The sequence below is a fragment of the Triplophysa dalaica genome, chromosome 13 (genome assembly GCF_015846415.1).
Source record: "Triplophysa dalaica isolate WHDGS20190420 chromosome 13, ASM1584641v1, whole genome shotgun sequence".
In the NCBI taxonomy this organism is placed as follows: domain Eukaryota; kingdom Metazoa; phylum Chordata; class Actinopteri; order Cypriniformes; family Nemacheilidae; genus Triplophysa; species Triplophysa dalaica.
The window spans coordinates 3,154,568-3,169,987 of record NC_079554.1 but is presented as its reverse complement, the minus strand read 5'-3'; the positions used below and the strand labels follow the sequence as shown (position 1 = coordinate 3,169,987).

The 15,420-nt window shown below is 37.5% G+C and overlaps 1 protein-coding gene across 5 annotated transcripts in view; it reads right to left on the bottom strand.

Moving 5' to 3' along the window:
- The window catches only part of arid1b (AT rich interactive domain 1B (SWI1-like)), a 69,533-nt gene that overhangs the window by 37,402 nt on the left and 16,711 nt on the right, over window positions 1-15,420 (bottom strand). For all 5 annotated transcript variants that reach the window (XM_056764168.1, XM_056764167.1, XM_056764170.1 and 2 more), the window contains exon 4: window positions 8,513-8,614. In XM_056764168.1, the coding sequence (XP_056620146.1) occupies window positions 8,513-8,614 (102 nt within the window). The remainder of the gene's footprint in view (window positions 1-8,512; window positions 8,615-15,420) is intronic.

The following is a 15,420-nucleotide window of genomic DNA, read 5'->3' as shown; positions in this document are numbered from 1 at the left end:
TACACAAAGGCACAACAGCAAATACAACAGGTCAATAAGAACAACAAGAACATCTCTTTCTAATGGGACACAGGTTTACCTTTTAAACATCTCATGATAGCAGCTGTTGTTTTATTCCACAGATTCCTCAAATTGTGAAGGTCAAGTGACGTGTGAGAACCAACAGCTTTTAGCATGGCTTACTTTAGACCTTTCGTTACTTGAGTGTATAATATCTGAAAGTACGCAAATGTTAACAAAATGTAATCTGCAATTAATATCAATATTGTGATGGACACAGTAATTTTTTTTACCTTGTGCCATTCACCACATGGGAAATAGTAAATGTAAGTGGGTTTTTTTGGCGCACGCAAAAGACTTTAAGTTTTGTTGGCTTTTATCTTCTACATACAAATGTTTGTGTCATTGTTTTGAAACACAGCAGATAATCTTAAAGCTAACATACACTTAATCTAAAGATTCACCAATATGTCGACCAATAATCGGTATCGGGCGATAAAAGTAATTTTTCACAATCGAATACCGGCCGATAGTTTAAAAGCAAACGATGATCAGTATGCAGAAAACATTAAGAAACATGATCAGTTTCATGTTCAATATTAATAGTGGTATATTAAGTAATAACTTTCAGAAAGTTATGAAATGTTAATTTAATGTTCAGAATCGGTATTGGCAGATATCACTTAGAATTTTCGGTATTGGTTAAGAAATGTAGGATAGGTGCATATCTACTAGAATCTACAATGCTTTTTCATCTCCATGGGACTTTAATAATCTCAACGACATGTAGGACACCTGCTGTGTTTTGCAAAAAAAGAGGACTCGTGTTCACATGTGAACCAACAATTCTACGAGCTATTGAAAAGGAGTAGCTGTAATCCCTAAAAGCTTCCCTAAAAACCTTCTTCCACCAATATAAAGCCTCCCAAAAACAGAATAATTGACTAGGAGAGACCAAAGTGCAGCCAATTACATCTGCAAGGTCCAGCGCATGTTTATTTGATTCTTCTCTTAAAGGAAGTGCTTGATTAAATAAATAGAGGCCGGAAAAGCATTTCAAATTCTCTTTAATGGGAGATGATGAAAAGGCTCCAGGCGAAGCGCAAAAACCCAGCGCGAGAGAAACGCGGGCCATCAATCTCGCTCGGTCTCATACACGCCGCACATCCTAATGTTTTCCCCAACCGCACGGCATTGATGTTTTGAACGCAGGCAAAGACAAAGACTTTGAAAGAATCAGGTAAAAGGGGGATAAACTGTACAGCGATTCCCGCCAGCCGGTGATACCCAAGGCACGGAGAGAAGTTTTAAAAAATGAAGCAGAACACCAAAGCAATATTTGTTCAGAGAGAAATCTGACACAGAGGGAGACATGAATAAAGTGTGTGTGAACATTTGGGCTGCGCTGCCGAGACGAACCCATTTAAGATAACAGCACCACAAATGCTGCCAGAGAAACAGCGTTTTACCCTTCACAGAGGTGAGCGCTGAGCAAACCGCAGGTGACAGTAGCTTTGATACGCAGATAAACAACACCGAAGCATTTCTTTCTTAAACACGGCAGCTGTGAGGTGAGGTCTTACATGCTTATTCCCGCTCTCATAAATACAATTCATCTTAGCACTACTCATCATGCAAACGGAGAGATGTGGTCAAGTTGTCCTGTCCATCCAAATCGACTGCATGGCAAGGAAAAAAGTGAAGAAAAACTGTGACAATGATTCACCCGTTCAAAAGCATTGTTCTCTCATTAAACTCAGATTGAAGCTCTTTCTTTCTTTGACGCACTTTCTAATGAAGTCTCTGGAGGTAGAAAACTGTGTCATGACTTTAATGTATGGAACATTTCAACCTCCTCTCAAAGAATCCATTATCAGGCACGTCAGGGATGACAAAGCTGATGGCACAGGACCGCCAAATAGAGCTGAGAAAGACACCTTGAAAAGCAGACGGAAAGGAGTGTCCGTAAAGCAACATTTATTTTTGAAGAAATAAAACTAAGGAAATTAGTCAGTGTATTCAGCGTACACTTGATCATTTTTTTGTGTCTCCTGAACCCTGACTCTGAAATTGCTACTGCAGCTAAATGTTTTACTAGTTAAATTATACCAAATATTAAAATTCATCAATATAATCTACTCCGCCTGATGCCATCCCAGATGTATACAACTTCCCTGTCCTTCTCAACTAAACAGAGAATTTTATATGAAAATGCTTATAGGAATTTACATTGCGCAGCTTCAAAAATCACATGCAAATCGAGCAATAATAGAGCAACCGATATGTCGCTTATTGATGTAAGTAAGGCTGCAACAACGATTTAATCGATTACTAAAAGAGTTGGCAACTAATTTCATGATCGATTCGTTGTGTCGTGCGACACGGAGACAATTGATTATAAAAAAAAACTTTATTTGAGCGCAGAGCGGAGTGAACACACTCGGTCTCTCTCGCGAACTGATGCTAGCAGAGTTCGACGCCTCATAGACAGGGCGGAGCAAAAATAAAAAAACGTGGAAAGATACATGGCGGAGGCAGAGAAATCCGCGCGACCCAAGTCATCCAATGTGCGGGAGCATTTCACACTAAATAAACAGAAAAAGTGTGTTAACTGCAAAATATGCTAAAGAGACATGGCACGGGAGCACCACGGCAATGATCCAGCACCTGAAACGCAAACATGTTGGACTCTTTGATGAGGAGGAAGAGAGTTCAACAGCAGGTTAAGTCATTACGGAATCCTACTTTTGTTCCGTTTTGAAGTGAAGAACGTTATGTCCCTGGTGCTTATGTTTACTCGTTATCCAGCATGACAAGTTAGCATTAGCACGTTAATAACAGAAGTAAAGCAGGGGTGGTATAGTTACTTTGCATTGCAAGAATAAAGACACGTTTTTATTCACTAGCCTTTTTTGAACCATTCATTTATCAATCAGTTATCATGTATAGTTACACTGCAAAGAAAGCTTTTCTTCCTTAGTAATTTATTTCTCGTTTCCAGTCCAAGTATCTTAAAAAAATCAAGATTACTAGACAAGAAAAATGGCATGAGCTAAATTAATTGATGCTTAAAACTTCTGTTTGTAATTATATCTCATTAAGATTATTTTTCGTACCCCATTGGCAGATAATTTTGCTTGTTTTAAGCAAACAATCACTTAATTTTGAGGTGTTTTTTCAGAAAACAAAACATAATATCTTATGCTATTTCATGTGTCTAGTAAATGTATTTTGATTTAAGATTTTTTTGATATTTGGACTGACAACAGGACATCTACATTTAGACATTTACATTTAGACATTTAGCAGACGCTTTTATTCAAAGCAACTTACAAAGAGTTTAGGAGCAATAAGCGATAGTTCATACAGGAGCCATAATACATTAGGTGCCAATACAAAGTTACTGGTTTCAACAAAAGCTAGACCACTACCTGTTGAGAGAAAGGGTTAGTGTATTTTTTATTTTTTTTCATTTGTTTGTCAAGTATTCACAGAAGAGTTGGCCAGATTTATGGCCAGATTTACTAAACTTAGTAGGACAAAACTACTAAGTTAGAAAAGCAATTTTTGCAGTGTATATTCTGTGATTTGTCCCATATAGGTTATTATTGACAAATATATTTGTGTGTGTTGTACTTTTTAATTTAATTTTAAAGTTCTTTTATAGCACTGTGTCATCTTAAGCTTTGTTAAAATGTGGTGTATAAATGAAGCTTACACTTACTACAATGACGGTAATAATTTAATGAATAAGCTTCATGTGAATTTGAGAGAGAGTGTGTGTCAGTGTGAGAGTTTGTGAGTGTGTGCGTCTGCAAAAGTGTGTGCGTCTGCGAGTTTGTGCATCTGCGAGTGTCTGTCTGCAGTGTAGTGTAGAGAACAAGTTCTGACAATCAAACAAATCCTGTCAAATTTTCTTATTTGTATTGTTCTTTATTTTTTTATGAATTATTTATTGTTCTGGCAGCTCAGGTGGCACTTTATTTAAAAAAAGTCTATATATTTGGCAGATTTAAAGCATACATCTGTATGTTTTTTGTGTTAGTCCATTTTTATTTTATTATTATTATAACAGCTCAGGGATGTTCAAGGAGCAACATGTTTGTGCAACGCTTTTTTGAAATCGCCATCTCATACTATTTTGCCCTGTTTAGTAAATCTGGCGCATTTCACACTCCATGTACATACCATTCTTTAAACAGGTAGTTTTCCACATAAAAAAGTAAAATGTTTCTTTGTAAGATACTTCATTAATGTCTTATTGTGTCTGATGAATAAAAATGTAAGCAAAAAAGCTTAAGCATCATGGCTTCGATTTTATTTAGTCAAACATGATATGGGATTGACAGTTTAAAATGGTTACATTAATGAGAATTTGAAGGCCTTTTTTGTGAAGCATGTTACATTTTGTAATAAACTGCTTTTACACATGTCATAACTTGTTTTTAATGAATCAAAAGGAATTTTTTTAGGAAAATAATGTCTAACACCAAGATTTCGATTGAATCAACCAGGCCCTGAATTTCAATTCTTGTTTTATTTCGATGCTTCAATGGTGCAGACACCAGTCAAAGACAGCTTGGTAACATGCTGACAACTTCCTGTTTCTACAAAATACTGAGAATGTCATCAGGACAGTAAACTACCACAATCCAATCATCTATACAGCAAATAGAGGCACAGTGAGAAATCAGTTTACAATGCAGCACAAAGAGAAACCTACACCAGAGATGATTCTAAACGTTTGTCAGTAATACAGTTTAAGACTGTTTAAGAAGTTTAAGATTCAGCTTCACACCTCCAAGGGCACACCCAACCGTGTCAAAGGCCACATCTTGCTATCTTACCTTATTTACAATGTTCAAAGACTTCTGTAGTCGGGAAGCATAAGAGTGGATTACGCCGTGCAAAGCTCACGCTGCTTTGGTGCCAGTTAAGTGGATTACACTGCGCTTTCGTAAATAAGAGACAATTAGCCAAATCCGTTTAAAAATCACGTCAGATTTTATGGGGATTCTGCAATTAGGAGCACGACCAGGTGGAGAAGACCGAAAAAAAATTTGCTCTGGAATCTGACGCACCTCCGAAACGTTCCTCATTTCACAACATACATTATAGCTCGTCGTCCTGACGTCGGATTGATCCCGGTTTAATTTTTCCATAAATTCAATGGGAGGAATAACTGATATGACAACAGTGCACGTTTGCAGGCCGCTGGTCGAAGTGTTGCTACGGAAACGCCACCATCAGCACCGGGGCTTCAAAGGCACAGCGGAGACGCCAGATGCACACTGAATATGAACTAGCAGGCTAACGAAAACAGCTTAATGGATATCCTTAAATAAGCATAACATCATTTCTTCAAATGTGGATGAAACCTTACTGAGTAAAACATGACCATGCATCTCTCTGGGGTGATTTTGACATTTTAGCTTGATTTCCCATTTTACAACTATTCAGGTTGTCATAAGTATGGATTAGTACCTGCCCAACATAAACTATAAGATCCGCTTAATAAATCAATTCAATTTGTTTACTTCGACTATGCTCTGGATCACATTGTGGTTTCTAAGCACCATTGACCTGTTGTGATTTTTCACAGTCTGTGTCACTTAGATAATTATCCAAACACACACACACACACACACAGGGCAGAGCAGAGCATAGCAGCCATTCATTATGCTGTTCTTCACTCTGTCCTTGCCAGAGTTCACTGGGCCATTGTGTCAGAACCATTTAAAAATAGTTCTGCCGGCATGATACCAGCGGCCGCCTGAGGCTTTTAAACAACGTTACCTCAGTCATCAAACCCCTGCGGAAAAGCCATCATGACAGCATGAGAGACTGCAGCTCGGTCTCGTGTATACCCAGCATCCCCCCGACTCCCTGCAAACACTAAGAGCATTACGAGGGCCTCAGGGTTGGATTACAATGTTAGGAAATGGACAGTAACTGGGAATTCCTCTAAATAATTTGTATCTTCAAAGAGCAGGACTGTCATATTTAAAGTGATAGTCCATCAAAAAAATGAAAGTTCCGATGACTTATCCTTGTGCTGTGTGAAAACGCCTCATCCCAGGTTTGACATCAATGAACAGCAAACGCAACATGCAGTTATTTTGTAGTAACCAATCACTATATGCACCAGTAAGAATATGAATTGGAAGACTTGAAATTGAAACTTCATATATTGAAAATAGTTTGGAAGACTTGAAATTGAAACGGGCCTCACAATTTGTGACAAAAATGAAATTGTGTCCAGCAGTGCTAAAGTCAACATAAAGTTCTTACATCTACTTGAGGACTGTGGTTTAGAGAATAGGGCTGGGCGGACCGCGGTCTGGATCTGGACCTTTGCATCTGGACCCGAGAAGTAGGCTAATAAACCATTTAAATTTTCACTATTTGGTGGTTTAAATTGAGCCTTGCGTCTTCACAACAGAGAATCACATCACACACACTGTCAGGAATATTTATGTCATTGATATTTTGCTGCTATATTCTCTAATATCTTTATTTAGTGCCAAACGCACTTCGTTTTAACCCTTTCCGCTCCGCCCGCGCTGCTTCTCTCCCGCCAAAGATGCACCGCATGAAGAGCAGCAAACACATCCTTATTTTAACAACAGTAGTGCAGACACGCACAGCAGGTAACTGGACACACGACAGTAAACAAAATGCAGCAAATATTAAAGCCATTTGTATTTAAAAACATTTGTATCTTCTAGTCTGTTTACTGTTTGCTATATGTCTCCAACCGTTCCACAATTTTTTTTATATTTTATTAACAAACAGCGTTTTAATCTACATTTAGCATCCGCATTATTGCTCATTATAATTTTATTTTAATTTTATATATTATTATTACTTAGCATGTAAACATTTGTGACCCTGTGAAAACCCAGGCTAAAGTCTCATAATCAAATTGATAATTAGACAACAAGCTTTAAAGATTAATTCCAAGCATTAATTTCACTATGATTTTGGTAGTAATCAGTCAATGTTGAAGATATTGTGATTTTTCACAGAATATTCTGTAGGATGATGTTATAAAGGACATTTGATGGGGTTTTCACAAGCAGGTTCACATTTTGTAATGAACAACGTTTTAAAAGAGAAATTTAAAGATAGAAGTTGTTCTGGTATGAAAGTGAAAAGGAGAAAATGGCATGGTGTCTAATTTAGTAAGTAACTTTGTATTCTGTTTATGATTTTAATTTTTATATAGCATTTCAATTCTTATATCACATTTGTGGTTTGCATGTTGTCAGTAGTTTTTTATTTATTTACAAATATTAATTATCAGACTTCTATGAAGAGGGCATTCCCCTAAAGCCACAGAGCCTATACATAGATATATCAAAATGTAATACAAATGGCATTATAAAAGATCATATTTCTTATACAGTATTATCCAACTGCGCTAAATTGATAATGTTGGAATGTTTGGAATAAAATATAAAGACCGGACCTCTTGGAAATTTAGTTGAATACCCCTGATCTAGTGTATGAATTTAAGAAGGGTATTATCTACCATAATGGAATACTTTGCAGTTTAATTCTAACAAACGGTTTCACAGAAAGGGTAAAATGACATCTGTTTGATAACATCAATAAAAATCAATTTGTAAATTTGATGTAACTGTGCACTTCTATTTAGGAATGTTCAATGTGAACACACTATTTACACTATTTACACAACAAAATGGCTTAGAATTGTGCATAAATGCCTTTTTGTGTAGGTATAGTTACAAAGTTTAATAGTGTAGCAAGAGTCGGCAGCCTGTTAAATTAAATATTAATATTTATAAATAATACATTTGGTTTATGAGTAAACTCCTTTCTCGTGACTTTGTAGTATGTTCACAATCGATTAGCTCTATTTATTTTCTTACGCCTGAAAAAAAATACTGTGGCACATTACATATGCTGTCACTATAAAAATGGGACTTCAATTGTACTTTTTAAAATAAAAGTTATGCATTTTATCTCAATCATAAATTATGTAAATTTTGGCTGTTAGCGATAACTGACAATTATTTAATGTTCGAAGCCGATAACCGATATATTGGCCAATATACAGTATGTAAATATTAATGTAAATTTGCCTAAAACTAAAGTCAAAAGTGTAACTACCTTTATTTTAAACATTTCAGAAAACAAGCTAACCGTACATTTTTTTATTTTCCGAGCCTACTTTACACTAGTTAAATATTCTAAATTTTTTAATATTCTATATTATTCTATGAAGGATACTTACCTTCCCAAAAAAAACAGAACATCACTCACCAAATGTCAAACTTCCTGTTGGTTAAACAAGCTACAGAGCAATTTCTGTGTCTTTCTGCTCAACCCAACCGTTACAGAGGAACCATAAAGAAGAACCTGTCCTAAAAGACTAGCCCTTTTATAATTAGTTTATAATTCGTGCCACTAGTGGCATCAAAGTACAAAACTAAAGGTTCTTTGCCAAACTGGTTTCCAAAACAAGAAGAGGTGTGTAACGACTTACAGGGAGGCTTGATGGGCGGTCCTGTTGAGCAAGACCCATGTCATCGTGGTTGGGTTTTCCAGGTTGACCCCTGCTGCTGCCGTATCCCTCCTGCAGGGCATCCTGTGAAGACAAAGATCCGGTTTCAGCGATTTTTTTTTTTACAAAATGAACATAGAAACGAGCGACCCCTGAAAGGCAAATAAGGGCTGTGTTTCTCATAAACTAACAGCCCTTGACTCACACGGCTATCAAGTAATTAGACAGTCTCAGACAGCGTGATGGTAACACCATCCCATCATTTCTCCTTGTTCAGAGCCTCTGTGATTCACACGAGCTGAACGGCCGTTCACGCAGAAATGGAGAGGCATGCCTGATGCCTGAACCAACGTGCACTGATATCAAGCATTAAATAACACAATCCACATGAGGGGATCAACAAAACAAAACAAAAATATACCCCAAAATGATTGATTCACTTTTATGTTGTTCCGAACCCATGACTGACTGACTTTGTTGGAGATGCTAACCACGGCATCTAGATAAATGAACAATGAATGCTGTAAAACTTAACCACTGGACTACATTTCAAATGTTCTGAAGCCACAGACATATATTCAACTTATATTTTTTGTGAGAAAGTTACATAAAAACATGCCTCTCAATAATCTCTCTTATTTCTAATTTGCCCTTGCCACTAGCGATATTTCTCTTCTCAGCTTGTGGGTTAAAGTGCGAGCAGGGTTAGGTGAATGTATTAAAGATGGGATAAAGCCTCGATCAAACACCCGGTTGAAAGCTCCTGGACATAAAAAAATTCAAACTGTTTCAAGTGCCAATGGTTCTCACATCTTAACTCATTGAAATCGAGAACAGTAACTAAATTTAGCTAAATGTAACGATAACGTTATTTTTATTAATTCCTGCTTTAGTACCTCATTTAAGTCAGTGACTATAACAATATGCAAACAATATTTGTGATATACTTAGGGATGCACGATAAGTAGGGTCGTTCTGATATAGATATCAGTTTTGGAAATGCCACTGATACCACATAAAATTCTGGCATTGGAGGAGTGCTTTAACCCATGTTCCGTTCAGATACCATTTTCTTAAAGGAGACATCATATGAAAATCACACTTTTTCTGTCTTTAAGTGCTATAATCGGGCCCCCCGGTTCATCTAGCAACCCAGAAAACGTGATAAATAAGAACCCAGTAAGTTTGTTTTGGTGTGTCATTCCCTGCAAGCATGTGAGTAATCGAGCCGTTCAGATGTCCAAAGCGGATATTATTGTAATGTTACCACCCCTTATTCTAACAGTTCCACCCACCACACTCCGCCATTATTGTTTTCACAAGCGACAGCGGTGTATGTGAGTGACGCCATCGATAAAGTTCGTGGACAACATGAAATGTAGCCGCTGCACAGAGTCCAAACTTAGGAGGAGACCGCAGTGGATTTTTCTTATTTTTAGTGGAAATCCCTCAGAAACCATAAGTAAAAACCTGCGTGTTTTCGCTTTTTCAACCTGGGACAGCACAAGCAGGATTAGCTTCAAAGTTGTTCCTCAAGAGGGATCGAGACCAACTCAACAAGACAAAACTACCGATGTGAGTAATATTTATCAACAGTCTGAATTGATGTAAATGTACCCTATATACAGGAGGACACCGTTAGCATATGATTGCATATGATAGCATATGATTTAGCCCGTGAAGTCAGTCACAGGCTAAAAAGAACATTCAATGCCAGTGTTAAACTTACTATATATAAGTGCAGATGGACACATGAAAAACTGCTGTTTTTAACAAGGCAAGAAGGGTTTTGTTTCCACAGCCATTGAGTGTTTTAAAGCAGAATATGTTCTAGACATTTCATGAAGATCCTAATAAATCATACCAACTTGTTGAAAGTGGTCGTATGAGGCGACCTTTAAACAGGACCTAGTTATGCCCGTTAGCTTTGCTTTATGCTGCAAATAGGAAATCACTTCTTCTTCTCTGCTCAGAATGCAAACACAGTGTCGTCACAAGCAACCACTGTTATGAGAATCGAAGACGAAATGAAAACGTGCTAGCTGTATGTCCACTGTTTGGCAGTATTTCAGAGCGGACCAACCAGAGTAAAACTGCAACTTAAGAAAAATTTATAATATTACTGTCAAATTTAATTTAATCAAATATGTCAATCAATTCATGCATCACCTAATTTCATCATAAGCCTGGCCTACAGTTTATGGTTAATCTGTCTAATATTCAGTTGGTTACATTGATTTATTGATTTTGTATTTTAAATAATACAGAAGATAAGGTGCCCGAAAATAATCGCACAGTAAATTGCTTAAACGTTCAGCCATATCTATTGCATTTCTGCCAAAAAATGACAGATTGGATCTTTAAAGGGGTCATATGAAACAGATAAAACGTATATTATTGTTTGTTTTAGATGTAATGCAGTGTGTATACACGATTTAAGGTTAAAAAATGCTGTATTTTCCATATACCATGCATGTTTGTATCTCCTCTTTGCCCCGCCTCTCTGAAACGTGCGGATTTTGAGCAAAGCTCATCGCTCTGAAAAGCTAGTTGTGCGACGACTGGCCAGTTAACCAGTGCATAGTGATTGGTTGAATACTGCAAGCATGTGACGGAAATGTTACGCCTCTTACCATATTTGGAACATCAGGTTCTAAAGCAATTGTGCGGACAAGTAAGGCAACACTTTACTCGCGTATTCATTTGGGCAGTCATAACACGAACTGACCTAGATTTTTGGGGGTGTGGTTACACGAGACGTTTCAGGTGGGTCTGTGTGAGCATTCGCTTTTAGATAGAATCCATCTTTTGTTCAGACACTTAAAATTTAGCAATTTTACATGTCAAATACATGCACACGCAACTTATAACACACCAAAGACAAAGAAAAACACGTATTCGCGCCACATGACCCCTTTAATTATACATACAAGTACTAAAGTAATAAAAACTAACTACATGTACTTACAGTAGAGTAAGGGTTAGGATTAGGGTGTGGTTTAGGATAAGTTACATGTAATTGGGCATAATATATATTAACACTATAGTAAAAACATGTAACAGGTGTAAGGCACGTGAAACAAAGTGTTACCAATATTTGTAAAACGTTCCTCAAAACCATTTTCAGCATTTCACAGAAAAAAAGACTTGAGGGTAAATACATAATAACAGAACAATCATTTAAGGGCCAAGCACTCTTTGTAAGTCTTTTGTTGGGTTAAGAAAACAGAGTGGATAGGGAAAATTTGAAGTAAAAGTGGATACTTGAAATCCCTCTGCAAACACACTTAAGAAAGGAAAACAGGCTCTGGGAAAAAAAAAGAGTTTGAAAGTGTGCCAGCTAAGGTCGCCCTGCCTGTAATTCCCTCATGTACACAAACATTACCAACAACTCCCTCTCCGCTTACTTCATTCAAGAGCGCAAAGAAAAAAAGCGGGGCATTCCCACGCCAGACGGCCCGTTTGTGTGTGTGTGTATTGACTCTGGGTCATGGCCAGGCCACACACACAGACGGCTGTTTACAGTCGGGCCATTACATCACAGCTCAGACATGTGCTGAATCAGAGGCGTAACAGCTGTTCCTCTGCGATAACGGGCCAGTGAGACCTCAGAGAATCACAGCGTCTCAGCACAACTATGTGTGATCCCTCCCTTGCTGAGTGTGACATGCCTTTTCTGTTGAAGACTCGAGATTCAATTTAACTCTGCCTTTTACCATCAACGTCACTCGGCGTTTGAGCTCTTAGCGTTGCTAACAGATCTTCGGAAAATGTCTGGCTTGAAGAAAATTCCATCAATAGCTTTTCCGTTGCTGTAGAACTTGGAGCTCTAGGAATGCCCATGAATTTTTAAGCATAAAAGCCAGTCCGAAGAAGGTGTGTTGGAGGTTTGCTTAGTCTCCATTCCAGCAAATGTCCTCTTTCTTTATACTATACAGTCATGTGAAAAAATTAGGACACCCCATGAAAGCCTGTGAGTTTTTAAACATATTTGGATATATGGATATTTAATATCAATTTAAGCCAATACTAAGATATTCAAGAAATATAACTAAACAATTAAAACTGAAGAAAAGACTTTTAAAACTTTTCTCAAAAATCTGCTTTAAAAAAAAACAATTTGTGGTGAGAAAAAATTAGGACATCCTGACAATTATTCCCACTTAAAATGGCTATAATCACATACAGGTGATACACAAGATTAGGACATTGTTACTCAGCTTTTTGAAGGAAGCTGGCCCTATTTAAACCACACACATTTAGTTTGGTGTGCTCTTGGCTGTTGAAGTGAGAGTAAACACCATGGTGAGATAGAGAGAGCTGTCTGAGGCCTTCAGAAAGAAGATTGTAGAAGTTTATGAGTCTGGAAAGGGATATAAAAATATATCAAAAGATTTTGAAATCAGCCATTCCGTCCGGAAAATAGTCTACAAGTGGAGGACGTTCAAAACAACTGTCAACATGCCCAGGTCTGGCCGTCCAAGCAAGTTCACCCCGAGAGCAGACCGCAAGATGCTAAAAGATGTCACCCAAAACCCTAAAATATCATCACAGGAACTACAGCAGGCTCTTGCTACTGTTGACGTGAAAGTGCATGCCTCTACAATCAGAAAGAGACTACACAAGTTTAACTTTAATGTGAGGCGTGCAAGGAGGAAACCCCTGCTCTCTAAGAAAAACATTAAGGCCAGACTGAAGTTTGCCAGTGAGTAGGTAGACAAAGACCAGGACTTTTGGAATAATGTTCTTTGGACAGATGAGTCTAAAATTTCATTATTTGGACACCGCAACAGAGGGCATGTTTGGCGTAAACCAAATAAAGCATTGCAGGAAAGGAACCTCATACCAACTGTGAAACATGGAGGTGGAAGTGTAATGGTCTGGGGGTGCTTTGCTGCAGCAGGAGCTGGCCAGCTCACCATCATAGAATCCACCATGAATTCTACTGTGTATCAGGGGGTGCTTGAGGAACATGTAAGACCATCCATAAAAATACTTAAGGTGAAGCGGAACTGGACCCTGCAACATGACAATGACCCAAAACATACCAGTAAATCCACCAAGAACTGGCTGAAAACTAAGAAACGGAGAGTACTGGAATGGCCTAGTCAAAGCCCAGATCTGAATCCCATTGAGATGCTGTGGGGTGACTTGAAACGGACTGTACATGCAAGAAACCCATCAAACATCTTGCAGCTGAAAGAATTCTGCGTTGAGGAGTGGGGCAAACTTTCCTCAGACCGATGTCAGAGACTGTTAGATGGCTACAAGAAGCGTCTCACTGAAATTATTTCAGCCAAAGGGGGTAACACTCGCTATTAGTGGGCAGGGTGTCCTAACTTTTTCCTCAGTTAGAATACACATTTTCGTTGAAATCTTTGTTTAATGAGTAAAACATAGGTTATTTTTAGTTGTTTACGTGCAATTAAATCACTTTATTTTCCAGACAAAAATAAAAACAACATAAGCCAGTGATATGTAAAGATTTCTTAATAAAGAACAGAAAATTTTTGGGGGTGTCCTCATTATTTCACATGACTGTTTATCTATTTTCTAATGCATACATTATGGTCCTGGATGCTAATTGGATGGCTTGCTAATCCAATTGGTATAGGACAATCAGCATATATAATAAACAGAAGATTATTATTATTAATTAATTGCATGAATGCACTTGTTGTATAATGTCTGTATAAAATCAAATATGAGTTCATTTTTGAATGAGGATATGTACTGTTAGTAAACATTATAACATGTTTTTGTGGGCGGAGTTTAGGTGGAGCACAAAGATCCCCCTGACTGCATAGGTAGCACGTTTTGTTTGCTTGCTTTTTGACAATGACAAAAAAATCTGATTAAATTTGAGCATGTAAGGTCACTCACCATCTAGAACCGCAATTGTTTTTGAAAAAGTTAACTTTAACTCTCTTTCAATGGATCCAGGGACGAACTGACAGGATTGCGTCCAGTTGAGTGGCCTGACATGTACACCCACCAGACAGAGAAACCACTAACAGTGGCAAACGTCAGCAAATGCATTTCCTTGAACACAAACCTGACACATAACATGAGCCTTCTCACTGTTCCTCTCCCTTTATACCAATGCAATTGTGACAACTAAAGAAAAAGAGATGACAAACAGTTTCCTTTATGTTTAGTTTCTGGCCGATGGTTAACTGCTAGTTTTATAACTAACAAAGTTAGCTAGCACTACTCTATGCATTCAAAAGTGAACGCTTCGTGAAAAATATCCTTGTTCCACAGTTTCCGATTAAGGCATACGTGAGACCTTTGAGTAAATGGTTGAGTTAAAGGAGTAAATTGTTCTTTGGGGAACCAAAATGTTCCTCAAGGGCATTACTGTAAAGAAGCATTTGTATCACGTTTGTTTAAGGTTGTAAGTTTAAGTAACCAGTTACTAAGGCACTGAAATTATCCATACTAATAAAAACATTTGTAAAATCTATAAAGAAATCCGAAAGCTAAATATTTCCATTTGAGTTTAAAAGAAAAGAAAAGGCATTTATTCTGATTTCTCTTTTTGTTGTTCCTCTACTTTTATGCAGATGCTTTATAAGAACAAAAACATTAATAAAACATCATTAAAGCAGCTCACGTTCCCTCAGGAAACATGTTTTACATCAATACGTCTTGATTTAAGTCAGAGCTTTCTGCACGATTCTATCATGTAATAATTGTTTTGCATTTCTGTCTGACTCTGAATTCAAGCACTGTGTTGAATAAGATGCAGAACCCTTCTGAGCTGTTAGACAAACCCACATGAGACTGCCTGAAAAGATCAAATACTTTCAGGATATTAGAGATCCTAAAATATCTTTCTAAATCTCTCTTGACTCTGGAGTTTCAGCCTGTTCTTTACGGAAAGACCA